The sequence below is a fragment of the Chelon labrosus genome (assembly GCF_963514085.1).
Source record: "Chelon labrosus genome assembly, chromosome: 5".
NCBI classification, from domain to species: domain Eukaryota; kingdom Metazoa; phylum Chordata; class Actinopteri; order Mugiliformes; family Mugilidae; genus Chelon; species Chelon labrosus.
In genome coordinates, this window is record NC_140341.1 from 19,404,575 (window position 1) to 19,432,467 (window position 27,893).

The 27,893-nt window shown below is 41.8% G+C and overlaps 1 protein-coding gene across 2 annotated transcripts in view; it reads right to left on the bottom strand.

The window, feature by feature from the left end:
- Positions 1-1,651: 1,651 nt before the first annotated feature.
- Positions 1,652-27,893, bottom strand: part of LOC311488436 (hyccin 2) — a 41,819-nt gene continuing 15,577 nt past the window's right edge. The window contains exons 3-13 of one of the 2 annotated variants that reach the window (XM_084545145.1): positions 24,617-24,694; positions 22,869-22,970; positions 20,964-21,143; positions 18,418-18,498; positions 16,221-16,336; positions 13,950-14,045; positions 13,131-13,247; positions 10,694-10,781; positions 10,364-10,520; positions 9,427-9,603; positions 1,652-6,253 (exon numbers count right to left, since the gene is read on the bottom strand). In XM_084545145.1, coding sequence (XP_084401271.1) covers positions 5,574-6,253; positions 9,427-9,603; positions 10,364-10,520; positions 10,694-10,781; positions 13,131-13,247; positions 13,950-14,045; positions 16,221-16,336; positions 18,418-18,498; positions 20,964-21,143; positions 22,869-22,970; positions 24,617-24,667 — 1,845 coding nt within the window. In that variant the 5' untranslated portion in view covers positions 24,668-24,694 and the 3' untranslated portion in view covers positions 1,652-5,573. The remainder of the gene's footprint in view (positions 6,254-9,426; positions 9,604-10,363; positions 10,521-10,693; positions 10,782-13,130; positions 13,248-13,949; positions 14,046-16,220; positions 16,337-18,417; positions 18,499-20,963; positions 21,144-22,868; positions 22,971-24,616; positions 24,695-27,893) is intronic. The other variant, XM_084545146.1, reaches the window with a different exon arrangement.

Genomic DNA, 27,893 nt, shown 5'->3' on the forward strand with positions numbered 1-27,893 from the left:
TTATTGTGTGATTATCACACTGTACCTGATTATCACACTGTACACCTGGCTTTCCAGGTGTACTATTACAGTTCATCACTTTGTAGCTGCTGCTTTACAGCAACTTACCCAGTCTGTAACGGGAGGTCCCGCTCCTGGAGGCCTTAAGGATGCACACACTGCACAGTATGTCTGCTTATCAGAGACTGAAATGAAAGAATAACTAGATATTATTTATTTGTTTGCAAAATATCTTGCATGCTTACTGTACGTGATTCACAGCATATGTGCCTGATGCCTCTAGGATCTAAAAATATTTACATAAAAATTAAGAAGTCCTTGAATCCAATATAAAGAGGTGTGTCTTGTTTCCAGTGTAGCGCAATTAGACAAAACCAATCACTGAGTTTGCCATTAAAATGTAATAAATAAAATATGGGTTTTCCTTAAAAACATTAATATTAATTGCCCCAATCAGAATAAAGTCTCAATTTCACCCTGTCCCACAAAGCTAACTATTGACATTGCGATTAAGCTACCTTGTATTTTATGTAGAGTGCTAATAAGCTAACGTTAGCCTGCTAATGTGCTAAATTAAACGGCTAGCAGTAAATTAGCATCCTGCGAGTATTTTAGCCGTTAGCTACATTTATGCGTCTGAAACAGTTTAAACTGTAAACACTGTCGCTATAAAAATGCACAAAACAACAATATCTGAGATATAAATGTCAGCAACGTCCGTCTGTTTTTGTATTTTAAAAAGATGATAGTTTATTCACATCAAATCTGAGTGGATTCATGATGGTTTTAACTGGTCTTTGGTAAAGTTAGCCAAACGGCTGTGTGTTTTACTTTGTTAATTCTCTCCTGTAAAAAAAAAAACAAAACAAAACAAAAAAAGCTAACGTTATGAGTGTAGTTAAAGGAGTGAGTGACTCACTTGTGGAGGTCAGGGTTGTAGAAATAAGGTGAGGGCTAGCTTTTAAATTCAGTTTTCACCTTCATCAAATAAATGTGGCATAAAGAAATGCTGTTCTGTTGTACCTCCACTAGGTGTCAGTATACCATCACTTTTAAATCCAAAAAAGGAAATGGAAATTAGCTGCACCGGTTTGTGGTTAACAACACAACAAGCAAGTTTCAGTAGGAGTTCCTGTTTAAACCTCAAACTTCCCACCAGTCCCCTAGAACTGAAGAAGCTACTCAGATGAGTGGTGAAACGTCTCCTCAAAAATGCCAAATAGTGGCACAGTGGATCACTGAGAACCTCCACAGACATCACTCATTTGTGTGTCTGTGATATTAGTCTGCAGCAAGTTGTGATTTTTAAATGTGGCGATCAGTAACATATAAAGTGAGAAATGTGTTAATTAAATTAGTGTTTAGTGATAAACAAAAGATCATGGCGTATAAACCATAAATCAGTCACATAATGCCTTATTCCAGTATTTACTACAATAGCCAGTTATTATTAGAGGTACAGCCAATAGTTATTTTCATTCTCAATTTTTTTAAGAGATGTCAAAATATAAAACAAAATATCCAGGTACCTACCTTTAATATTTTGACATTTAAGCTACGACCAGATATTTTTATTGGCATTGCTTTGCTTGAAAATCTATTTAATATCAAAGAACTTAAGTTTCTGTCCAATAGTTTCAGCAATGAATTATCCCATTTTATTTAAGTGGTGTGTTTTTATATGTATTTAAGCTAAACCATATGTGGATATTGGTTTAATGAGCCGCATCATACTGACCCACTTGCACACACAAAGCAGACACACACTCTGATCCCTTACGGCACAATATTTATTCAACAATATACAGATTAATTTCTCTCTACATTTCAGACTTATCTTCAGTTTTTTATATTTATCTTGATTTCAGTTTTGTACATTTCTTTATTTACAAGAATTAAAATAAGTCTTTCTCTCCATTTATACATCATTAGTACAGTGTTATCGCATCATCCAGCAGATTCCCTCGAAGCATTTAGATTCGATTCCTCGTTGCTAACCTGTTTATATTTCTTACACCGACTGACGTCTTTGAGCCACAGAGCAGTGAACTGACAGGAGGGCTCGACATGCACCTAAAGTCCAGGTGTAGCTGTCTCTCTGGGAGGGATGACGAACGGATGGTCCTCTTTATTTCACCCACATGAGAGAAGTCCTTTGCTCTGTAGCACCACAGCAGGGTGTAGAAACAGAATCACTGAATGGGGATACTGTTGAGGGCTTGCACCTTTAAAAAATCAGCTTAAATGCATGTGCCCCCCTCCCACCTGACGAGGATCAATGAAAGACCGTACACCAAAAATTTTAAATAAAACTAAATAAAAGGGGGAAAAAAATGTTGCATAGGATCAATTCTGACGTCAAGAACAGAAATTTTGGTGCTGCCGTTTTGTTTTGAAATGTGGCTTTTTTTTTTTTTTTTTTGATAAACTCCTGAGACCTTCCAGACCCCGTAACTTTTCTTTTTGGTTTTTTAATGAAAAAAATAAATAAATAGCTGTACCCTTAGACTTTAACAAAAATAGCATTGCGTCGGATGTGACATCCCATAGAAGTACTACTTTAAAGAGACTAAAACCCTGCATTGAGTGTATACACATTTGCACATCTATATATGTCGTTTCAATAACTATCTTGAGAGAGGTGGATGGATTAAAGTGCATTATACTGTATGAAAACAAAGCCCACAGTTATCACATGCAGGGCAGGAAATGAACTTTCTTCACCAGCCACAGTGACTGATCAAGAACAAACCCGCTGAGACATTTTCACTAAAGAGGTTTTTTGAAATGCAAGAGGACTTTAAGAGCTTATTATGCTGACAAAATGAATGGTGAATAAAAATTTCAGCTGCAGACAGTCAAAATTATTTTTTGACACTCACTGGCCGGTGTTCATTTCCTGCCCTGATCACATGCAAATAACACCACACACTGAGGGATATTTGTTACTCTACATACAGTACCAACATGACTGCTGGTAACCTTGGTCAGGGGCACTCATATTAATGACATGAACACGTCACCAGTTTTAAAACAGCAAAAAGGTGCCACTCGACTCACAGCAAAATACAGCAAAATGGGGAACAGGGCTCTCTGAGAGCCACACAGCACAGGGATGACAGCAGACAGACCAGGTGAGAGCTCAAACTCTTCTTCTTCTTCTTCTTCAACATTCTAGTCCAACAGGAGGAGGAGGAGGAGCGTGCAAGACCAAAGAGCCGATCACTGAGGCTTTCTTTTGGCCTGAAATGTTTAAGGCTAACGCACACACGCAGGACTCACTCAGGACCAGGAGCAGCAGCTGTGAGGGTTCCAAGCACAGTAGGAGCAGAAGTGTGTGGGATTTTCACTGCACACTGAACTTTTATATACATTAAACCATTCATCCTTGTTTTCAACGAACACGTGAGCAAGACATGGTAAATGCATTACAACAGCTGACATCTACAGTACACAGACGCATAATATACTGCTTTTACGCGTGGACAGCAACGCTAAGCAACGATTGTGAAAGCACAGTGTGTGTCGCGCAGAGGTGATGAGTGAAATGGCCAAAAAAAAAAAAAAAGTGAAGCTGCATCTAAGGGCACATTGAGCCATGTGTCATCCCTTTTTTTTTGTCTTAACTTTAAAATAAGACCAGAGAACAGAAAGAAATAGGCATTTCAAATTAAGACACCCGAGCATAAAATATTATTATTTACTTCCTTAAGGACAGGATGTGTATTGGCACATCTGGCAAGGACAAGATTGGGTTTGGCTCGCTGGCTGTTTCACGCGTCTGAAACAGCTGTGCTTTGCAGGGCACTAAACATGCAGACAAGCGCAACATGTTCAAATCACTCAGCCTGGGCAGGGAGCACTACAGAAGGCTAGCTAGCACTGCGCACAGATGCAGGCAATTCACAGCAGAGAAGATCCAACTCCATGCACGTGAGGATTAAAACAATTGCACTTCAAAGATGGGGGGGGGGGGGAAATAAAAAAAAAATGAAAGCAGGACAGTATTAGGGAACTGAATATGAGGTTAATCCCAAATGTGATTGTTTGATATATTACACGAAATACGAGAACCTGAAGAACCAGGTTGGGACAATGTGTTCTTGTTTTGGAGCTAGACTTTGCCCACCACGCGACAGAAGTGAAATGCAAGGCCGAGATATTCAGTCACAACTCCTCACATGGTTTTACGCACAGAGATTTTACAGTGTCATTACAGTGTGAAACCATTTTTGGTCCCCCAATGGGTCAACACTCCAGTTTCAAATCTCAAAATTTTGCATCTGATTGGGAGACACGTGTCTGAGTGGCAGGTGAACACACAATGAGGTAGAACAAAATGTTTCATGAGCATCCAATCAGAGCACAAAACAGGAGACTATCGTGGCAGAGGCCGCTGATGTGCAGTGACTAGTACAAGCCTCCAGAGGGCAGCAATTCCCCGGCTCAGACACGCCAACAAACACGAGCCTCAGCCAAAACACAGACCCACAAACACACCAACCAGTGCTTTCAGATGGAAGGATCCATTAAATGGTCTGGACAATAGTAACAATCCAATATAAAATACAGTCATTGCCTTTAGCATTAGACACAAACCTGCACTGTCCAATGCAGTTCATCAACTTCAACATCAACATCAGCTTCAGATTTTAAATCACAAGACAATTATTTCTTTTCCTCTTGTAGCTGCACATTAATGATTATTTTTAAACTTCTCCAGTTAAAAGCTCGGGGCATGACAAACTCTCTCCACATTCCAGTTTGGTTTTACAACAATCTTAAAAGTTGACTGAAAATATGATTAGAAATGCAGAATAAAATAAAGGTCGTAGACTGAAACCTAAACTTGGGTTTGACTGATTTCTTCAAAACTATTGTCAAACAAGTGAAGATAAATGAACAAACCAAAAGAATACAGTCTTTGGAAATGTGGTTTAAAACAAAACATTTAAACATTTCTTTTCGTAAAACTGCTTATGCCAAATTAAAGTTCAATAAGGAAAAAAAAAATCAGCAAGAACGATTGCACGTGAGCCCGGGAATGAAAGGGAAGGAACGAAGAGAAAGAGCAATAATCCCAGACTCTTCTCCGTATGAGCAACGGTAAGTGTTATTGCTGATTCATTTTGACTGATTCAGTCAGGAACTCAAAAAATCTGAAATGTCACTTGACCTACAGTGAAATTTTCTCTCGTCATATCCTCCCTTTGAGGAGAGTTTGTGTGTGGAATGCTCAGCTTAGTCAGACGGGAGGATGCACTGACATGCTGGACTCTTTTACACTCGACTGTAATTACAGCAGCGGGCAGTCATGATTCATGTGTCTGTCCTCAGTAAAACAACCCCCACTAGCAACGACTACAGGACACAACTGTAATTTGAATGGATGTTAAAAGGGTTGGATGGATGTTAAATGTGTTCTTACTTTCTACACATTCACACACACACACACACAGATAGACAGAAGTTGTCAAAGAAGACCTGTAAAGAGTCGCAGAGAAAAACTGCACGAGTGTTGAGTGTAGCTATTTGTGTGTGTGTATGTATGACTACCATCCCCTTGCTGAACATTAGACCTGTGATATGATCTGCATGTTGAAGCTGGGGGAGCGTGACTGCTTGGTGAGAGGCGCTCCCGGGGACAGGAGGTCCCGGGCCTCCTCGGGCCTGATCAGGTGCTCCTCCTGCAGGCTTATGGTGGAGTGGCGGTGGGAGCCCCCCGTTTGAAGCCCTCCTTCCTTGTCGGAGCCCCCTGCCGCCTCCTCTCGCTCGTCCGCGCCTCCGTTTAGGTTGAAATTCATGCAGTCAAAAGACTTGCTGGAGGAGGTGCTGCCAGTCCGCACCAGCGCGGGCCCCACGGGGAAGCTCAGGTGCTTCTTTATGGGGCTCAGGTGGATGGCATCCAAGTTGATGCTGGCTGGAGGAGACTGCTGCCTCTGGTGATGCCTCCTCACAGCAGCCTGGTGATCCGCAGACAATTCAGCCTCCCTCTCTCGCTCCCGCTCCCTCTCTCTCTCTCGCTCCTTCTCCTTCTCCTTCTCCCGCTCTTTCTCTTTGTCCCGAGACAGCCGGGACGTGATGGCTTTCTTGATGCTGCTACTGCTGCTGTTCAGGCTGCCGCCCCTCGGCCCCACGCTGCCACCAGGCTTGGTGCCACTGGGCTGGCTGCTGTTGGACGCCCCGGAGGAGAAACCCTCATCTGGGTCGTTGACGTTGAAGGAGTCCTCCCCGCCGCTCATGCCATCGGCATCTGAACACGAGCGCGAACAAACATACACAATGGAAAGCATAATAGACAGAAACGTGAGTGAGGAGTAGAATTAGACTGTGATCAAACCTTTTATGATATCATTTCCATGATACTAAAGTTCCACATTTCACATATTAAAACCAATGTCAACATTGCTGAGAAAACCTTATTATTAAACTAATAATGATTATTGTTTAATAATGCTAAACAGATTAGCAGACTTAAGTGGGGACACTTGACTTAACACTCCATGCTGCTTCATTAGCTCAACCATTGTGCATCAAACTGTTACAGTTCAATACACAATGACCTTGAGCTCTTATCATCTGATGTAATTCAGATCGACCAAAATCTGACGAGCTGTTTAGGAAAACTGTGAGCTCATTGAACAGCTTAAAATAGAGCAGGTTTGTTAAGCAATTCGAAGTCTTCTGATAATTAGTTTAAGTCTAACAGGCACACCGTCAACATGAAGGCATAAAAAACATGAAATCATTTCTAATCCATTTGTGGCCTCACTCTGAAAGCTGAAAGGGAAACAGATGATAAATTGTGTTAGAAAAAAAAAGCATGTTATTGACATACAGTATGCAGGGTAAAGCCTGTTAAAAGAAGAGACAGGCTATCAGCTGTCTCTCTCCGTCATGCATCGTTGGGCACAAGCAGAATTGAACGACAGGGAACCATAGAAAAGCACCAGAAAAGAAACGGAGAAAAACCGAGAAGGAAAGGTCTGGACCGAACATGCACATAACATGAGGAGAAGTCGCATGCTCTTCCTGCCCCATCCCACGTTTCTCCTGCAGCACTGGCCCGGCGGTCACATGGATGGCCGGCCGGGACGAGCCTGCCAATCTGTGGAGAGCGCCGAAGCGAGTCCGTACACCTCATCAGATCAATAGCTTCCCCGTTAAGAGCTGACTGCCAGCAAGGCTAAATGGGCTAGTCTGCCAGCCACTGCAGGCCAACCTGAACCCAAACGAAGAGTGTAAGCTTCACCAACACAGCTGCAACCAGTGCTTTTGCTTGTTTTAGCCTTTTGACTACAGTTTGCTTACGTCTGCTGGTGCAACATTTGCTTGCATTGGGTTTATAATTATTTCAGTGTCCTACATAAATCAACCTGAAATGTGGTGTAGACGGAATAATCCAACATCAACATTTCTTTGCATTCAACTTTTTTACTCTGTTATGTCATAGCGCTATAATTCAGCAGTGGAGCACTTTAAAAACTCTTCTTTGATGGTGCATTCAAGGACATTCTGACAAGTAACTTTCCAGAGCTGGAAGCCAAAAATCATAGGGCACATGCAGTACCTTTCTAGGACATAAAATGCTGAATACATGCATAACACAAATAAGTGAGGAAGTAACGGGAAGAAGCTCCTGATGCAGGGGAAGGGCACATTTCCCTTCACATGTGGCAGAGATGATTTTCTGAAAAGCTCAATGTTTTGTTTAAAAGTTATTATCAGTGCCGTTATTAATATGAAGACATATGTCTACCTTGTGCATTGGTCCCTATAATTGTAGCTCAACTTACATGACCAGAGATATTCTGGTAGTAGTTACTATGTTTCTTTCAATAAAACTTGGTATTTTTCAACTGCACACTAGCACACGTCAATAGCTAAATGTGATGAGATTTGTAAGATTTATTTTTTTTGTTATGCGACCGCTGGATTTCTTTAAATCAGCATCAAGTAAAATATCAAAGTATCGTTATAAGTCACCATCAGTTCAGAGTTTTTACCTCCTTTTTATTCCCAGAACAAAATGAATCCGAATATGAAATATTAACTTGCTAATTCAAACAGGTTTTTAGCTGTGCTCAAGTATATTTCCACAGAATGAAAATGCATTGCTTCCTTGAGGGAAAGCAAACAGTCAAGTGGTTGTGGAGCAACTTAAAAAAAAAAGCAATTTGTAGTAAACGGGTTTAAACATGCAAAACCACCAGTAATTTCAAATATGCATGCAGTGAAGTCCAAAACCGACGGAAGTATGTCGAGATTTCTTTCTGCAGGAGGATGTCCAGTAATTAAACACAAACTGTGACTGACGAACCTTCTTTTGAGATGCGGTTTTACTGTATTTCTATCTAATTAAACACCTTGAAGGATTCTTTCACCACAGCAGTGAAAGATCACTGGAAGAAGATGGGATGGCGTCAGACAAACAATGACCATAAGCCAGGGAATGAGCTGATCCTCAGTCTGACCGGTGTTTCAAGATTTCAAAACAAGCACGAATGGAGAAGGGCAAGCACATTTAATGAGACAAAATGGGCCGTACGGTCCTGGCGGTGGAGCAGCCTTAGCTGTTTGAATTATTAGGTTTTATATTCAATCAGTCCATTTGGCCATGTCATTTGAAATGCTAATGTTCCAGCGTTTCATGTTTAAGCAGAAATTACTGAAGCTTGCTGTAGCGTGTGCATGCAGGGCTCGTTCCCACTCACTGAGCTGAAGGGAAAAAAAAGGAGCACGGGAGGACACAAAATTAGCATAGTATAAGGCCATGGGACTAAAAACATGAAATGGAAGACCTCTTCCTGCAGAAGGGCAGCAGCAGATGGATGCTGTTGGTCTGAGATACCAAACACTTGGTGCTGTCAAACACTTTGACATAGCACAGAAAAAAAAGAAGTCAGGTGCCCTGTGTCAGTATGCATATGCCCCAGTATGCATGCTAAAACTGCACAAAAATAAACTCCAATTATCAGAACTGGAGAGTTGCGAAACCCCGGAGTATCAGGTCAAGGATGCTCTACATGCTCAGTGAGTGACAAGGGCAGCGGTTTAAAGTTGAAGGCATGATGAGGAAAAAGAGAGAATATGACATGATGACAGGCCCATGCAAAATGGCCACTAGCCCCACTTCCTTCAAACCCAGAATAGGTGACTCTTCCACTCTTAAAGAAGGCGAAAAACAGCAATGGCCTGGTAGTGGAGGGGTAGGTGAGGGTCTTATAGACTGGATGAGTTAGTATACTCTGGGGAAGTGAAGAGGCAGCCACAATGGAAAGGGCAGAATAAACTGCCTCAAGCTGAGGGGGGGTAGTGGTAGGAGGAGGAGGAGGAGGAGGAGGAGGAGGGTCGGGAGGATGCAGATCGAAGGGGCACCTCCTCTTGAGACCCCCTCTGCTCTGAGTGTCCGCCCCTGTCCCCTACCCTCAAGTGTGATGGGGGGAATGATGCTGCTGCTGCTGCTGTGGTGGCTGTGATGCCGCCCTCCTCTTTCCTCTTTAGCTGCGGGGTCCCAGGGAGTGTGGTGGTGATGGTGCTGGGCGATGTTAGGAGGACTGACGATGAGGCTCAACTCTGCATCGGTTGAGTGGTCAAAACAATCTGGGAGTCAACAACACAGACGAGGAAATGTGTGTCTTTAGTAGCAGCAAGCTTCAATCAATTCGGGCCTCATCATGGGCACTGCGGGCCTAACGGCAGCCTGCAAATTCGTATGTAGATAAAAAAAGAATGTAGAAAAAACGCGACGCAGGGGCATTTTAAAAATGGACTACCCCATCAATCGCCCATCTACTGGATAAAATGGAGTCGGCAGAATCTACAGGCACCATTTTGTTGTGTGCAAATCATAAACCTTAATCTTAACCGGTGAAATAAAGCACATAACGCACTTACTAGACAAGACAAGCAAAAAAAAAAAAAAGAAAAGAGCAGTGAGTGGCACAAGCACCACAACACAGAGACTATGACCACAATTACACAATAACTGACAGGAAACACCATTTAGATGATGCTAATGGTGTCCACTGAAAACAGGATTCCTTCTCACTGCTGAGGACAAACACCAGAAAAGTTATTTTCTCACCAAATAGTTTCTTCTTGTGGCCTTTCATAGGTCGAAAAAGAAGCAACAACTCATAAGATTACAGCTCAAATGATAACTGAACATAGTCCCTTTACTTGCATAACTTTCTGGTCCAGCCTGGGTAATAAATTAATAATAATAAGCTCAATAAGAAAGAGTATTAAAATCTACTCTGCTGTCACATTTACTGAGCTCTCTGCTGCACTGAGGTCTGGTTCACTTTGCTGTGTGCTGCAGCCAAGATGGCGGATTTTTCTCCTGCTCCTTCAGCCTTACCCTCTCTCTTCCAGCGGTGGCGTCGTATGGAGGCGGTGGTGATGGCTGAGATGGATATACGGCTAATGGTGGGTGTCACCTCCACCTGGAGCACCTTGCGCCCCCGCGACTCATCAGGAGCGCTTTCTGGCAGCGAGTTTTTCATGGCGTTCCCCAGCTGAAGTTGACACATAAGCACAGACGCCGATCAATAAAATATTCAATGACTGAGGCCGGGAAGGCATTATAAGATAAGCCCAACGAGATATGAATTTTAGGAGTTGATTTGAAAAGGAAAAATGAGCTGAAGTGTTCTCTTCACACACACACAAACAATGCTGTTCGACTTACCAGGAGAGGCTGGGAGTAAAGCTCCAGCTGGGCTCTGTACACAATGTCCTCCAGAGCTTCTCGCCCCATCTCCCACTCTCCATTGTATCTACGGGCAAAAACAAATGCAGACACGCACCGGCATTTAACAACGTCATGTCGCGAGCTTATTTAAGTAAACAGAGTGTATCAGGTTGTCTGGCAAGATGCACTGATGTCTGAGTCACATCCTCTCTGAACTATTATTGGTTATTTAGCAATGCCTGCGGCTACAGCTAGGGAGGGGACGACAACTTAGGCACAGAGTGATTAAACTCTGTCACACAATTAAATTATTAGAAAATAGATCTCCCTTGTGGTGAACGGCACAAAAGAAATCGTTTAAAAATGCTTTTCGCACAAGTAATTTTGGAATAGGTTTTCTGATTTTGATGAAAGCAGGAAACAGTGACGCTTATTAGTTTACAGGTTACCGTGCAGCAGAGTGTAACCAGGAATAAACACTGATAAATGTCGATGATGAGGCTGATATTATGACATCATGTTGAACACTGCTCATGAGCCAGTAATGCTCCATTAATAAAAGACTATGTAATTCAAATATATTTTTGGAGTTCTCTGATAGATAAAGGAATGTCTGCTTTAAAATAAAAATAAAAAATCTGCTGAGAAATTCATTCTAAATAGGCTGAACTGCTCAAGTATTAGTGGACATCAAGCACTGTGCTGTGTTCACTTTATTTTGGCTTGGAGTTATTTTTAGTTTTGCAGAAGATGATGATGATGAAGCCTCATCGTTACATCTGGGCAAGTGAAATGAAATGAAAGGCGCGATATAGAAAGGATCACATACAAAACGATGAATACAAAAAAAAAAAAAGAAGAAGAGGTGGACGGCTGAACTCTTTGATCCGCTCCTGCGAATGCAACAATCACACAGGGACAAAATTATTGGGGGTTTCTTTAGACTCGACATCAAACGAAGGGGATGAATAGATGAGTTAAAAAAAAAACAAAAAAAAAACTCTCTGATGTTGTCGCTCCAGAATATATTTCAAACCTGACTGGAAAACAAAAAGCACCTTTCTGTTTGTTCAGATGTCCCTGAACGTCTCTCTCTCTCTCCTTCTCTTCGTGTGGCATTACAGTGCTGTAGTATTAGCGGACATATTAACCTAAATCCCAGAGCGTCCTCTGCGTGTGCCAAGGTCCCTCTCCATGTGTGGATTCTTGTTTATCTGCCCTTCACGTGTGCCTGCTGGGGCCAAGGGTGAATGTGGGAGCTGGGGTAAAGGATTTCAAAAAAGGCTACAACACTCTCTCTTTCCCCCACGCACAAACACAAGGTCTGTTTTTAGTTTTTTTTTCTGGCAGCACTGACTGCTCCAATCTCCTAATTGCTGCCCTGTGCCCTCAAGGGGGCAATGAGGCAGAATGCATGATCATTCACTCCCACCATCCTTACGAGTGGTGATTCCAGTTACTATCGTATCAGGGGATCCATCTTTTAGGACTAGCTGTCATCGAAGCGCTATAATCTGCTTTACAACGACTGTCCTCTCAGGGGATGAAATCACCTGCTCCCACAATACACTATCGCTTTAATCAGTCTGTACAGAGGGGGAGCTTCTGTCCTTGGCACAGTGCTAGCACACTTTATGCTGCGAGGAGATTTTCTTCAGTAGATCCTGCAACTAGAGTAAAGACTTCCCTCATTAGTGATGTCCCACAGTGGCAAAGAGCAAAAACGTCAAACACTGTGCTGTGTAGCTCATAAGTATATCTGTGTACATGATAAAATGTAAGTGAAGAACAAATATGAGATCAAGTTGTGCCTAATTATCTGAAATCTAATATTAAGTGTCACTATCCTCTTGCTGGTGCTTGCACTGATTAAAGATTAGTGATGTGAAACGGCACAGATGAAACCCATCTAAACAACTGACCATCACCTGAGTTTGCAGTGCCCTACATCTTCATGCAGCCTTTTTAGCAAGTCCCAGCTGTTTAGCTTGTCTAGACTACTCTCAAAGTCGTAAACCAAAAATGCTTTTATTCACTACTGTTTTTGGCAACAGGACGCCGCCATTTTCAGCCTAAAAACACCAAACAGCAGGTGGTAGAGACCAAAAATGGAGCGAACACAGATTAAATATTTGCCCTACATTGACCAGGTGTTCAGACACACAGCCTCAAATGAACGATAAAGTGAATTTGTAACTGCTGCATGTTTAAACATGTCTAAATATAGAGGGCGGTCTCTGATCCTAATCATACTGATCAGATGATCCGAATGACCTAATAATTGTGGGACACACAGTCCAAACTAGGGTCAGATGCTAACCGACGGCCTGACATCACGGCCTGTGACTGACCATTGTCTTGGTGAGTCACAGCCCTAAGAGGTGATTGTGAGTCAATGTTGTGTTCTGCTTTTTTCGGCTTTAAAGATACATACATGGCGTGATAAACGGCAGTTAGCATCTGCACCATGAACTCTGGGTCCAGCAGCACGCGGTTGCACGGCTCCCTCCAAAGCTTCTGCTGTTGCCGGGGGAATCCACACACACACAACCTAAAGAGGGAGGTGATTTAAGAAAGAAAAGAAAAAGTTATTTTGATGATTTCTAGCCGCTGTAGAAAGTACCGGGAAGATGAGTCGGGATGGGAAGAACAACTAAAGGAAGCATTAGTCACTTCCTGAGTAAATAAAGAGCACAGGCATCAAACGGTGACAAATTTCCACTACTTTACATTTGTAGAGGTCAGACAAGGTTAGACAGTGGGGTGTTGAGAGTCCACACTGTGTGGCTGACCTCAAAGAGTGAGCATTGTTCTTGAGCTCTGAAATCTTCAGAGGCACAGTTTGCCATCTGTCTAGACTGAACTTGCTTCAGGCGTTGTCGGTCTGCACGCCACGCTCACAGCAGGCAACCATTCATATCCTGAATTGTCTGCGCGTTGCGGTGGAACAATCACCGGAGAAATGGCTTCACGACAGAAACCCACATTTAGCTATTTCTAATAACTCCAGGATGTCTCAGTGTTTACAAAATAGACAGGTATCCAGCAGTTAGGTTTTTATTTGGCAAATCAAACGAGCTAATTGTCTATTGAAATTGTGCCCATCAAATCCTCCTTCAAAGAGGACAGTCGGCACAGAGGACAGCATGTAGCTAAAGGCTACAGGAGGTGATTTAATCTTTATTTCAGCAGAGCACGTAATGTAAATGTAGAAAAGAGTTAAGTGGGTACAGAAAAGACTAAACTTTCTCACCGAGAGCTCATCCTGCAGACTGACTGGTAGGAAGAGAGGGGCATGTAGACCACAGCAGAGTTGTAGCAGAGCATGAGGAAACACAACACCTCAAACCTGCAATCAAAAAAAAAAGAAAGACAGACACATATTAAGGTCTAAGTTTATAACACTTTAAATCTTTGTCGATTCAACCTACATATGTCCATTTTTGTTCATTCCAGAGACACCTTCACTGAAGGCATTTATGCAGAGTTGCTCAAGCAATTTATCAACTCTATGAACTGTTAAATAGTCTGCTAAGTGAACTGCCTGCCTAAGCAGTTTTGTTCATGCTCAGACAATGTACGGTTTATAGATGCATGCCTAAAAATACCGCAGTAATCACCCTTAAACTCTAAACACACATCATGTCAGTGATGCAGAATCCGAACAAAGGCAGAATGTCTGACACTAAAGATAAAGACAGCTTTAGCCGACAGCTGATGCCACCAAAGGTTCACAATATATTGCCAGTTTACTGTCACAAAAGTTTGGCAGTTATTTATTGGGATGCATGTGGGTGAGCAAGCAAGGGTGTTGTTTAATCAACCTGCAAAATGTGCGAGTCTGCACAACACAAATGGGAGGTTTCTCTATTGGGGCAAAGGGGTGATGCCCCGCCAAACAGAGCAGCAGAGGGATTTTTTTTATATCACTATCAATCAGAGTTTGGCCAGCTGCCCGTGTTTCTCACTGTTGTAGTTTCTCCGAACATAGTCGGTGTAAAGCCATGTTCCGAGGAGCTGCACTGGCACGCCATGTTGAGGAGATTTCAATATCGCCCACATCAATCGCTGACTCTCGTATTTAGGGCTTGCAGTAACATTGTTTCATCATGCATAACCCTTTTTTCCTCTGATCGTTGGGAGAGCCAGTTGGCTCGCAATCATGACATTATTCCTGTGAAACTCAATGTGTCAGCGACCTCTGATTGCACTGGTCTTGCGCTCCATGGTCCTGATTTTTACTGGGAGAGTAACTTTTCATTTTGCCGCTTTAAAAACAGTCTATATGAATGACTAACATGATTTAAATAGTGAGTTTTCTGATTGGATCTATTGTATGAAAAGTTCAATGGTTAAATTGTAAACGTTTCAGTTGGTTCCAGTCCTCGTTTTTCTGGATTTGCTGCACCCACATTGAAACGTGACGATGTGACAATGTCTTGTCAGCCCATTGTTCATTTATCAGTTGAATGGGTCATCTTATCCATCATAGCAACACTGCCAGCCTTTCCACTCATAGAGAGATTTGTAATAAGTAGGTGCAATTTAAGGAATATGTGTGCCAGCTCCTCTGTGAGCCTCTGTGTCCGACCATTAGGACACACAACTCCATTTTCAGCACAGGTCGGAAAGAGTTCATGAGGGATCTGAGGTGGTTTGCAACATCTGCTCTCTGAGTGAAATGCAATCAAAACAAAACGACTTGAAATGATTGCCTTTTAGATTTCAGAACAAATCTTAATATGGTGCATGTTGTGTTTTTGAGAGTGTGTGCTCACGGAGGGTAACCAGGAGAAGGGCCTTGAGTGGAAGGACAACAATTAAGTGCACATACAGTGAGAGCTAAATGCTCTGGCTGTATATCATCAGTGAGCTGGCACCTTCTCATAAACACTATCTCGGCTGCACAAATGGATGTCCAGATAAACTGTAAGGACCGGCCCTGCTGAAAACCATTCAGTGTATTAATGAGGTGTCGTGTTCATTGTTTTGCTCGGGGGCCAAACTGCTCTGGACATCATCAGCTCTGATAGCTTAGTCATGTTTCTGCTTTTATGTCACTGCAAACTAACATATCTACGAAGGGCAACTCAGCTCATTTCGGTGCAGCAGAAGAGCATTTTCTGGCAGGATTTCTGGCATGCTTCATTACTATTCTACGCTATCATTCATCCACAGCAGCAAGAAAATTGCGAGAGCCAAAAAAGCTTTCAAGCCTGCAAAGAATAGCCAGAGGAGGCTGAATGAGAATCAAGGGTTATGATCTGATTATCTTAAAAGGTCTCTTTCATCTTGTGGGCAAAGATTTGATGTAAGGTAAAGGAAAGTTTTGTTGTGAACAAAATAAATAAATAAGAGGGGATGATGACTGGAAGCTGGAATCATTACAGCGAGGCCATGTGTTAAGAAAACTCTACACCCTAAAGAGCTGCCAAGTGATAAAAAACAAACAACAAACGCAGATGCACGATGTGTATAGCCTGCTGCAGTTTAATCTGTTTGTACAACATCTCCAGGGAAGTACCTGTTCTGCGCAGTGAAGGTCTCTCTCTGAGGGTGGAGGCCGCTGTACACCACTCGGATCAGGTCATGTTGACAAAGAGCTCCCTCTGTCAGTGCCATGGACCCCAGGCTCGAAGGCTAAAAACAGAAACATTATTACATTAAACACTTGCCCAACATGCTGGCTTTTACAACATGCTAACAGCGAGAACGGCACAAAGCTAACACATTTTTTATCATATCGCTGCTGGACTTCTTTATCACTTTTGAATGGATCATAAGCAGTTTTTTTTTAGTTTGAAAATGGATGGATTTTAGTCTATAATTTGCAGACTGCATGACTCTTCAACCACAGTCCTTCTCTTGCAATCATCCCTGTACCTACATTCTGCAGCTTACTTCATGCAACATTAATGTCATCATTTCTACAATAGGCCCTTTCAGCTACCTAATTCACGCTCCCATTTGAGCTCCCATTTTCCACTTTCTTAAAAGGCTTCTACAAACCTATATCGACATGTCCCCTTAAGTGTTCACCTCAACTAGCAAAAGCAAAACTAATTCTTTTTAACCTTTGGGGGGAATTCCTGAGATGTTAATTGGCACATCTGAAGGTGCAGAAAGGGGAACTTGTGTTGTCTGGTAACAAAGTAGATCATTAGACGAGAAAGACACACGGGGATTTGGGTGGCTTACCGTCTTTGCTATGAAGTTTTCCCGGGGGAAACCCAAAGACACTCCACCCCTGTCCTCAATAACAAAACTTCCTAGTATGTCACTTGACCTTCATCACGCTCATCTTCTCCTGTTGAGAGCCTTCTACTTCTGTAGGTCTTTTTTTTTTTTTATTATTTCACAATGATACAATGAATGAATATGAACCACATGCTGTCAGTGTACAGTCCTGTGTTGCGTCAATCCAGTGACACAATCCTTAAGATTTAGGCTGATTTGGTAATACACAGTGCAGATAATGACCATGTTTAAGAGAGAATGTGTCAAGAGGCTACTTTATTCTGGTGGCATGCAGAGTACAACTCATACCTAAATTGAATTAATATTCTGTCCGAAGTATCCTGTCCTACTCTAAGCAGAAAGGAGAGACGGATGGATTAATTAAAAAAAAAAAAAAAGAGAGCGACTGGAGTATGCTAATGCTGGAGGCCTAGAGATAAGGCCATGTGATGAGCAGAGCCGTACTACAGCCAGGAAAGCTTGTTGTAAGTCGTACACACACACACACACACCCCTCCTCTTGCCTCCATGCTTTCTTCATTCTCTCAGCATGGAGCGAAGAGCCTCTCAAGCTTGTAATTACTGCGATAAATCGCCCTCAGCACTCATCACCCACTGTAGCCTCATCAGCACTCACGCACATAGTGATGGACGCCTACTGAGGGCTATCATACTGTATGAAAATATTCACTTTATGCTTTGGGTAACACAAAATGCCTAAAGAAAACCTGGACATGAGCCCTCAGTAAACAGCCCTAGGTCAGGATGTCCAGTTAACTACCTTGCAAATGAATATCAGGTCAACACAACAGTCAATAATGTGCCCCGTTTCAGCAGTTGGGGCAGGTTAAACAAATCCATGACAGTGAGTGAGACTAAAGCAGAATGAAAAAGTGGAATGATTGCGCTCAAAGAACAGCAGGAAATCAACACTGTTATCTCTAATTTGTGAACTATTGATATTTGACGCAAATTTTAATACCATGAGAAAAAGCTGCAGCAACACATAGGGCATAAAAGTTTGGATTGCTATTGAGACATAACAAGGCTATACCACGACGAGGTACATTCTTGAGGCCATGCACTTATTCAGAACCTCTGGTCACGACTTCAAAAGTTAATAAAAAAAAAAATGTTTTAACAACACTCATGTACCTGCACTATTACTATCTTATTAATTAAATTAGTAAAGAACAGATTAACAAACATGTCTCTGGAAGTGAGGGACTAACCCACACAGACAGCTAAGCTCTCAAGCTGAGGTTAATAAAAATAGACCTGCTGTAGTGTTGAGACAATGAGGAGGTGCCATCTTCCAAATTGCCACTTAAATGAGTCTCCCTGCCACTCAACACAGAAGAGGTGACATAGCGAAATGAAATTAAAGAGGGAAGAGTGAATGGTGGCATAAAAAGAGGAAAGGTGTCTGGTGGAAAAACTCTTCGCTGTCTTCGTCGACAGGCGGGGACAATCAGGAGTCTTACCTCATGATATACCGATGGTTTGGACAGAGATGGGATTGTGAAGGAGAGGAGCTTGCTGTTGCCATCTTTGTCCACTATCTCCTGAAAAACCACAGAGAGAGAGAGGAAGAGACAGTCAAGCGGTGTCATTGAGAGAATGCAGTCTGGTACACATTTCTTATTTATCATAAAATATATCTGACTTGAATTAAGATGTCTCCTAGTTTGTCTCATTTCCGTGGACTTTTTGCAAACGGCTAACAACTCCTGATGATCTGGTGTACGACCACTCTGCTGGTACATGTTATTGACTGTGACTGAGATTAAAACGTCACTGCCAGCACCCTCACCACTCAGTTCCAATTTTGCACTGCAACACAGAGAGATACGTAACAGAGAGATTAATGCGTCCCTGAAAATGATGCCATTTCTAAAAGTACTGCCTGATTATCTCCACCGGTCGCTGTAGCAAAAAAATTAAATAAAAAAATATTACAGTACATTCACATTCAGAGATATACAGCTGGGAATTTTTTATTTGGCAGGAAGCACTTGTTGTTCCCATTTTGTTGTTCCAATTATGTCCAGCTGAAGAGGATTCAAGTTGGTATTTAGGAGTTATCCAATTCTATTACTTCTACTGAGCATGGCAGACATTTCATTTCATTGAGAAACGCTGAATTGATTGTGTTTACTCTGGGCGTACAGCACTGTCTTTGCAAATGTTTATTTTGTCCAACAAGGGCTGATCATAATGGAGAGTTTTATGGGTGTGTTGGTGCTCCTCAATTCAACTGTCCAATCACCCAAGCATTACAAAATCTAGGCTTAGGATAGTGGTACCAAACAGGCTTTATCCCCTCTATCTCCAATTCTCCCTGAGTGTAATGCCGGTCCAGGCCTCGTTCTGCCCTTCACTGCCTAACAGGACATCTTTGAATACGTGATGGGCTTGCTGAGAGCAGAGCTGTTTATCAGAGCTCAGTTGTCAATGGCAAGAGGTCTACGAGCACGCATAGTATGGAAGTGTGTGTGTGTGTGTGTGTGGGTGTGTGGGCGTGCGTGTGTGTGGTATAGACACTGAGGAATAAATTATGCATGGAAATACCCTTAGCAGTGCTGGCTGACATGAAGCTCTTTCTATTGATATCTCTCACTCTTGGCCTATTTCCCCATGGGTGTTTCCTGATGATGCAATCCATCTCAGGTCTATCCATTATAGGATTTTCCCTATGGGTCATCTTCAAGTCAACAGGCACACAACCTCACTAATGTTCCACCTTTATTAGCGTAGGCCTAAAAGATAACTTGGTCTATTCCACATTAAAAATCTATTTAGAGCTGTCTTCACAGTTGTAAAAACTTTACTGCCTTCCAGTTAAAAATATTATAACTGCCTATATTCATCTATCAACCAGTAACAAATTTGCCTAATGTAAATTTTTTTTTTTTTACATGCATGAGCAGGAGACAGATTTGAGAACCGGCGACGAAACAAAGGCTGCCTTGTCGGCTGGCAGCGATCAATAAAAGCTCCTGGCTGGCTAACTGTCACATCATGTGTTTGAAGGGTTAAGTTCAACAGCAGGAAACTGGACAACGTGGTTATCCCCGCTACTCATTCAAAACTATAGTATAATGTGGCGTTTATCTGTCAGAGTCAGTTACAGAGCAGTGTCTCTGGAGCTGACACTTGATGTGGACAGTTCCTCCAGTCAATGACTATGCTTACAGAAAATACTCAGTCTTTGGTTCTTATTCTGAAAAAAGATATTCATGTAACTAACAAAGAGATTCCTGTTTATAAGTGGCAGGATTTTTTCAGATTTCTCCACCAGGTTACAGATTGACAGGCAACTGACCTGTTGGTGCGTTAATGTGAATATCCAAAAGCAACCATGTCCAAAAATATTCCTAAAACCCGACTAATATTGGGATATCCCAACAGTCTTAATCAAAAATTCTGCCTAGAAAAAGGCTTAACTTGGAATATCCAAACAGAGAATGCCGTTTACGAGACCTGTATCAAATTCAGGATACTGTCATATCTGGATAATAGTAGAAATTAGTGTGCATGCAAACGGACCGACTGTCCGACACCTGACACCCACTTGTACCCACAATCCATGAAATGTATTTTTATCCAACAGGATGAAGGAGGGGCGATACTCAATACTCTTATTTGTGTATTGATTCCAATTCCTACATCCTAAAACTAAGACAGCCTAGATGCACAGAAGAACTGTGGTAGGTTCTTCAAGATCCTTTGAACCTATCTACCAAGTGCCTCGTAATAATCTGTGGTGTGCTGTGGTGAATTGTGATAACACTAAATATTGATTTGATTAAGGTTTTATTTGTTTACTGCACTTTGTATAAAGTTAATTGATCAATAACATCCACTTGTGATATTACTTTTGAAAAGCATCCTCACTTTACTTTCAATGTACTACCTTAGCGCAGTAAACTGTTTTATGGATAGCAACTTTAGAGTACACAGGGTCAGTCTTCTAAAGGGTCATGACTCTCTCACCACCATCACCAGACCTCAACAGGCTGACACCCACCAAGTTATAGATGCCCAAGAGGAGGGCCTCGATGCAGCCGTTGCTCTGACGGTCCCTGCTGGCAGTGACCCGCAGATAAACCCACACCAGCTCAGGCAGGAACTGCAGGGTGAAGCGTCGCAAGCGGTCTTCCGAGCTCCGGTACAGCTCGAACAGCTGGTGGCACACAGGCTCCAGCAGCTAGATAGCAGATGAACATAAATACAGTTAGATTAGTTTCTGACACCTCGCTGGAGTTTACAACATGGTTGTTATGCTGCTCTAAAAAGGTCATAAATAAACAGATAATGGAATTTGAAAGGTTCATTTCTGTTTGTATACACTGATCAGGCATACCATTATGACCACCTTCCTAATATTGTGTAGGTCTCCCTTGTGCCTCCAAAACAGTTCTGACTTCTCTTCCATTAATAAGAATGCATCAAATAATGGCCTTCTTGCTAAGTAGCAGATTTTCTTTTCATATATATATATAAAAGTCTGATAATGATTCCATTCATAGGTTTATTTTAAGATATTCATAATCTTTAGTGGGAGTGATATAGCCAATTTTTAATTATTTAAATAAATATGAATATGTGTATATGCGAGTTTGGTGACAGAAAAAAATAAAATATGCGTAGGAGGAACAAGGTTTGATAACTGTTAAAATGACATTAACATTTCTTTCATATGCAAAAGGACTGACACAGCTTCAGTATCACACATCCACCGCAAATACATCACGACAGTAGCTTCAGTCCGTATTGCAAATACCTGAATGAATAACTAAATCCTCCTGACTGTTACATGGCGGGATGGACAGATGGAGGGAAAGTTTTGCTGCCAGTCAATAGTTTGTAAACAGTCTTGTTTTTATATAGCGCCTTTCTACCTATTGGTACTCAAAGTGCTTTACAGTCACATGTACCCATTCACTCACACATTCACACACCAGTGACACGCACTGGGAGCAACTGGGAGTTCAATGTCTTGCTCAAGGACACTACAGCGCGTGGCACGTTCTGGGGTTCGAACCGCTAACCCTCCGGTTCGTGGACAACCCGCTCTACTGAGCCACGGCCGCCCCGGCTGGCTTCACTGCACTGAAATGTAGTCTCGCGGGAGCCAGCTGAGCCAATGTGTTTACACTGTCGAGGGGTCAGTGAAGTGAATGCACACACAGCACTACTGTGTAAGAGTGCCTGTGTGAGCTGGACTGTGGCTGAGCGGGAAATAAGCAGCAACTCATTAATGAACTTGGCAAGGCGTATGCTCTTCATGTCATCGGTCCAAAAAAATAAATAAATGAATAAATAAAAATAATAACATGCAGCAGTTAGACAAACTTTGCATACTCTCTCTCTATCTTATACACATACACACACAGTCCTGCTGGATCTCTGCTCTAATCATAAATGCGACTGTGCAGCTAGACTGACAGCACTAATGGAATTTAGATCCTGACTGCTTGACACCCAAATCTGACCGTGAAATAGAGGGGAAAATTGGGGGAGAGAGATCTGGAGGCACACACTGTATCATTAGAGGGAAATTAAAGTCCTCTGTCATTGGTCGTCTCGGGACTTTGCTCAAGAATTGAGCTGTTAGGTTCTCTTTAAGGCCAAAATACTGTTTTAGCCGGTGCAGGAAATATTTGTATACCCATATAAAAAATAATGTAGTGAGCAGTGTGGGCAGCAGATGCTCCAAAGTGTGTGTGTGTGTGTGTGTGTACAGGGAACACCGTGTACCATCTCACAGGTGATGTCGCTGGTACAACCTCTGTGGCTGCCCATCATTCTCTCAACAGAGTGTGCTTTAGTGTGCGTGTGTACACTGCAGGCACAGTTGTGTGTTAGTTTATGTGAGTCACGAACATCACGTTTCCTTGAGCTAAATTGACCGACACTTAGGATTTGTCACCTCGTTGTTGGGGTCCTGGATGACTCTGTAGAGCGCCGGCACCAGGGACTTCTTTAGATGAAGGCTGCCTGCGTAGCCGGGGATGTGGGTTTCTGGTAGGGACTGGAGAAACAAATGATCGTTGAGAGGTGGCGCACAACGTTTGCATTTCAAAACAGGACTGGATGCATGACAAATTAGGCCTGTGTGTAATTTTCCCTGGAGTTGTGTGTTGAAGTGCAGATATTGTGCCTTCACATGAGGTGACACAGTAAGCTGCGACAGTGAGCCAGCTTGCAAAGTCCTTTAAATAAAGCACCTGCAAGGAGTTCACCCATCATCAATTTTATTATTATACTTTTCCTTCCGAGACATCTAAAATTATCTTGTGAAAAAAAAAAAAAAAAAGATCAGCAAAATCTGTGACTGGGAAAAGGATTAATTCATGAAAAGATAACTTCTTGATAAATAAAATAACTCTTTAAAGGCACTGACAGGGTGATGATGTCTGACGGGCTAAGAATATCCCGGGGTGAATTATTCAAATGGTCAAGAAGGTGTGTGTTTTGCAGATGACAGAAGGCCAGAAGGCAGCGATCGCCTCTCAGCGTGACAGAATGGTCATTTTGAGGACAGAACACAATGTTCCTGCTTTCACCATGACTCACTCACATCTAATCTCCTATTCCCTCCTTCCTCTAGTTCCTAATGTTGTGCTCTGTTCTTCCGCCCCCACTAACGTACAGCACAATAATTCCTTGTGTTTAGCTCATCTTCCCTCTAAATTTGGCGTTTTACGAGTACACTTGCTGATTCACGGGATCAGCTGATTTATCACGGACAAGGTAACCGATACCTTGTGGTTCCCCTTGTTTCATTCTTTCTCCTGCTTCAGACGTCAAAGAGTCACGGACAAGAAAAACTAGTCGGTTAAATCAACAATAAATTTAAACTTACATGGGTGTCAGTTTAAAAGCATTGTTTGCATTTATTTTGAAGCTACCTATCTTACTAAACTATTGTCAGCTTGTAAATTAAATCTCCAGATTCATTCTTTGAACATGACTGTGTTTCACATGACAGACAAAACTCAGGCCACTCCTGTGTGTTTCTATCTTAATCAAAGGAGTAGGTTGATCGACCGGTGCAGCTAATATTAGTCTGCCATAATTAAATCTATATTGGAATTGACAAAATCTATTGCGTAATGCACTCAGACCAGTTTTCACATTCAGACTCCATTGCCTGGTAAATCAACTTACCAGCAGCAGGACAAGATGAGTTATAGATAAAGACAAGCAAAGCTAACTCCGTTCACATGTTTTGAGTCTATTTCATAGATGATTAGGTTTTGAGAGAACTGTACTGCTGTAATAACACAAGACTTATTTCAGATCTAGTTTGCTGCGTGCAAAGCCTGTTCACATTTTACCTGTATGCAAACTGAAACTATTCATGATGAAAACATGAGTTTGAAATAATGAGATTCATTTAATAATGAGTGCTTCAGATATCTTTTATGTTTTGCCTTTAAACATAGAGCTTCGAAATCTAAAATGAATTCTGACTGAGTGGTGTTGCTCTAACCTGACCTCACACCATTCAATTACATTTACAAAAAACTTAAATGGTGACACGCACACACGTGTATGCGCTCCTTCATCACAGCTGTTACACCCACAGCGCTGGTTTCTTTAGAAGAATGCCTCCAGGATTACATTTCATTATCATGACTCATGCGCGAGGGCAGAGGAGAGGAGGGCCTTTACCTTGAATTCTGAGAGCCATTCTTCGACAACACCGCGCTCTGAACCCAGCATCTTCCTCAGAGACCCCCCCTTGGCTGCCTGGTGGACACGGAAAGACCGTGGACAGAGAGATCATGGGAGAAAAAGAGAAGAGAAACCCATTAGGGGAATATCATTTGATATTAATGCAGCACATAACAGCAGGTGAGATCATTTATCACGTGGAGATAAGTATGTGTCTTTCACTTCCCATTACTGCAAAAAGAATACTATCTTTAAAAGAAGGCTGCGGTTGTTTTTAGGTTTACTTCCCTATTTACTCATTTATTTGTTACATAAGTTACATTTGGTTTTCTTTCATTTGTTCCAGTGGTGGATTTGAAAAGAGCAAAAGGTCTTCGGGGGACACGTGTTCATCTTGTGGCGTTTAAAGAGACGACTTGAACAAAATTCTGTTTAGCGGGTGATCCTCAGTCCTGCTTATGAGCACATAAAAGCACCACTTCACTCCAGCAGATAATTACCAAATTGTCCTTCGATTTGAACTCGGTTTCAACAGTACATCATTCTGAAATCCCAAGGCAAGCACATGTTAGCTGCCGGTTTCAGGATCCAGATAAATTAAAAACCAGTGTGTAGAAAGCAGTTATTAAAAATCGAAAGAAACTGTAACTGTCGATGAGACTAGAATTGGCACTGTGCGATTATATGGCCACGCTTGTTACCAGTGTGGAGTCAGCATGATGGTTCTTTTACACCTCTGTAAGCGCTGATGGTGGCCACTCTGTTGCATAATAAGTCACCTCCAAGACCTCACGTGTCACAATGGATAAGTGAAGACATGAAACAGGAAGGGGAGACACATGGGCTTTGACTTGACAACTTATATGTTAAGTGGCCAAGCCCGAGTCTATTTTTGTTTTCACTACTACTGCAATATTGAAGAATGGAAAGAGGGATGTTTAAAACTATATCAGGCAAAATAAAGTCATGCTTGATAAAACGGAGTGTTTAATTATCGTCACATATAACTTTCAGTTGGAGAAAGCTCCGATATTTCTAAATGTGAATGTACATTTTCCTGTTCATAATAAATAAACTGAAATGAGTTATAAGACAGTGTCTACTTTATTCAAGCACACCGTCATCCCTGTTCCCTGTATCCAGCAACTAAAATTAACTTCTGGGAACTGCCCAAAATAACGAGTCAATTCTCCGTCAGACTGCGGCTCATCCCGTGGAAAAATATCTTCTCATTATTTATCCTAAACAAAAAAAAAAAAAAAAAACTTTGCTGTGAACGAGCCATGTGTCTCAGCGAGGGAGAGAAAGTGAGTGTGAGTGGATTGGCGGAGAGAGAGAGAGAGGTGGTTAACAGTCACAGGCTTCAGTGACAGTTTGGATACAGACTGTAGGTGATGTTGCAAGGGACCCAGAGAGCCAAGCTGACAAATGGCAGAAATAAACAATGCTTATGTAATGGCAGAGGCACACTGCAGCTCACAATTGAGGCCATCCTTTCTCATGACTTGACACCAACACCTTTTACCGAAGACCATTGCGATTAAGTTACCGTTATTAACCTTTAGTAAAGCCAGAGGCAGAGAATAACTGTGTCTCAATAAGCAGCCAGGTCACAGTGTTCACTCAGGTCTGTAACACTCCACTCCAATAATGAAACATATAACAAGTCAACGTGATATTATGGGGAAAACTGGTTAAATGCAAAGAGAGTCTGAGCTAGAATATTAATTTTAAACAACTAAATAAAAAAATACAAACACATAATTTCAGATGAAAAGAAATTTTGATTGTAACCTACATGCTGACTCATTCATTGTCATATTTACTGAAAATATGTTTTATCGTTTTCATTCTCAAAATGTCTTATCTCGGAAAAAATGTCTTCAAGGACTTCTTGGACACGAGTCTGGTTTCCTACTTCAGTCACCTGTGTGAAAAACAGTGCCGCTCATAAGACTGTTGTGGGTTTGACTTGATGGGATTATGGATTAGCTCTAACCAGTATCACTTCAAAGTGGGAAAATCCCACTTAACATTTCAGGCTTGAGTCCGTTGGATGATTGTAAGACCAACACACAGTGATTATGTTATCTGCATGCTTAAACACATCAAGTCCGTTTCTCTAATACTGTGGAAGTTTAACCGTCAGTTCAAACCGTCACAGTAACACATATGGTTATACGTGTACAGTAACTGAGATTTTTAATAACACTGGCTACGTTTACGTGGACAATAATTCGTTGAAATCACCATGATTAGATATTTTAACTTAACCGCTTCCGTTAAAGCTAGATATAATTATCTGGTAAGTTATATGTTTTGACATGCCCCAAAACATTAATAAGTATATAACTTTACACATATTCCAAGTGGTTCTGTCCAAACAGAACATAATACATTCCACCTTGAAATGATCGAATCAAGTATATACGTGGTTATTAGATGCCAGTATTTTCCTATTGAACAGATTTTCAGAGTTTTACGCCCATGAATCCCTATTGGGCAAGTTTGGTCCAGTACTTTTGTTCTGTTTGGGTTTTTATTCTGATTAACTAAGTCACTAAACTGATAAGTGTAGCTGACGGCTAGCTGGGGCTTCATCTGATTGGCCAAAAGGTGTCAATGCATGGCTCATGTATCCTGAGCTCTGTTTGATAGGTCAAATGAATGAATTTTTTATTCATTGCATTCAGGCTGCTGTTGCAACTGATTTATAAATCAAGACTAAACAGTACTGTCATTTTTGTTCTTGTACACGTGTGAGTCTAAACAGAAGTTTAGATTGTAAATATAGTCTGTGAGAGCTTCATGTCACATCTAAGGTTTGACCAAGTGACTCCTCACCTTGTCTTATGCTCCTACTCTGGCAGAGAAACGTGCTCCCGCTGCATGCGACATGTGACAGGAGGGGAGCGTTGTAAATAAACTCTGTATCTAGGTCAGTGTCCTTAGTCAACTTTCTAACATGTGCAAGTTAACAGAAGTGAACAAACTCAGAGATTATGCAGCCATTATTCAGACTGTCAGGCATAATACTGTTACAGCTGTGTGTGGGCAAAACTGCGAATATGCATTAACTTTGTGAGACTTAGCGAGCACTACTTATTTCTTGTAAGCCTGAAACATTGTCAGACTACATGTGCACACTTCTAACGCTCACTCCCACAGTAAGCCATGATGTGGACACACCCTTGTTTAATCTTATTAGTTAAACCCACATCATTACAGGCCATAAAATTTGCATGAACTCTTTCTGGATTTACATTTTTTTTAA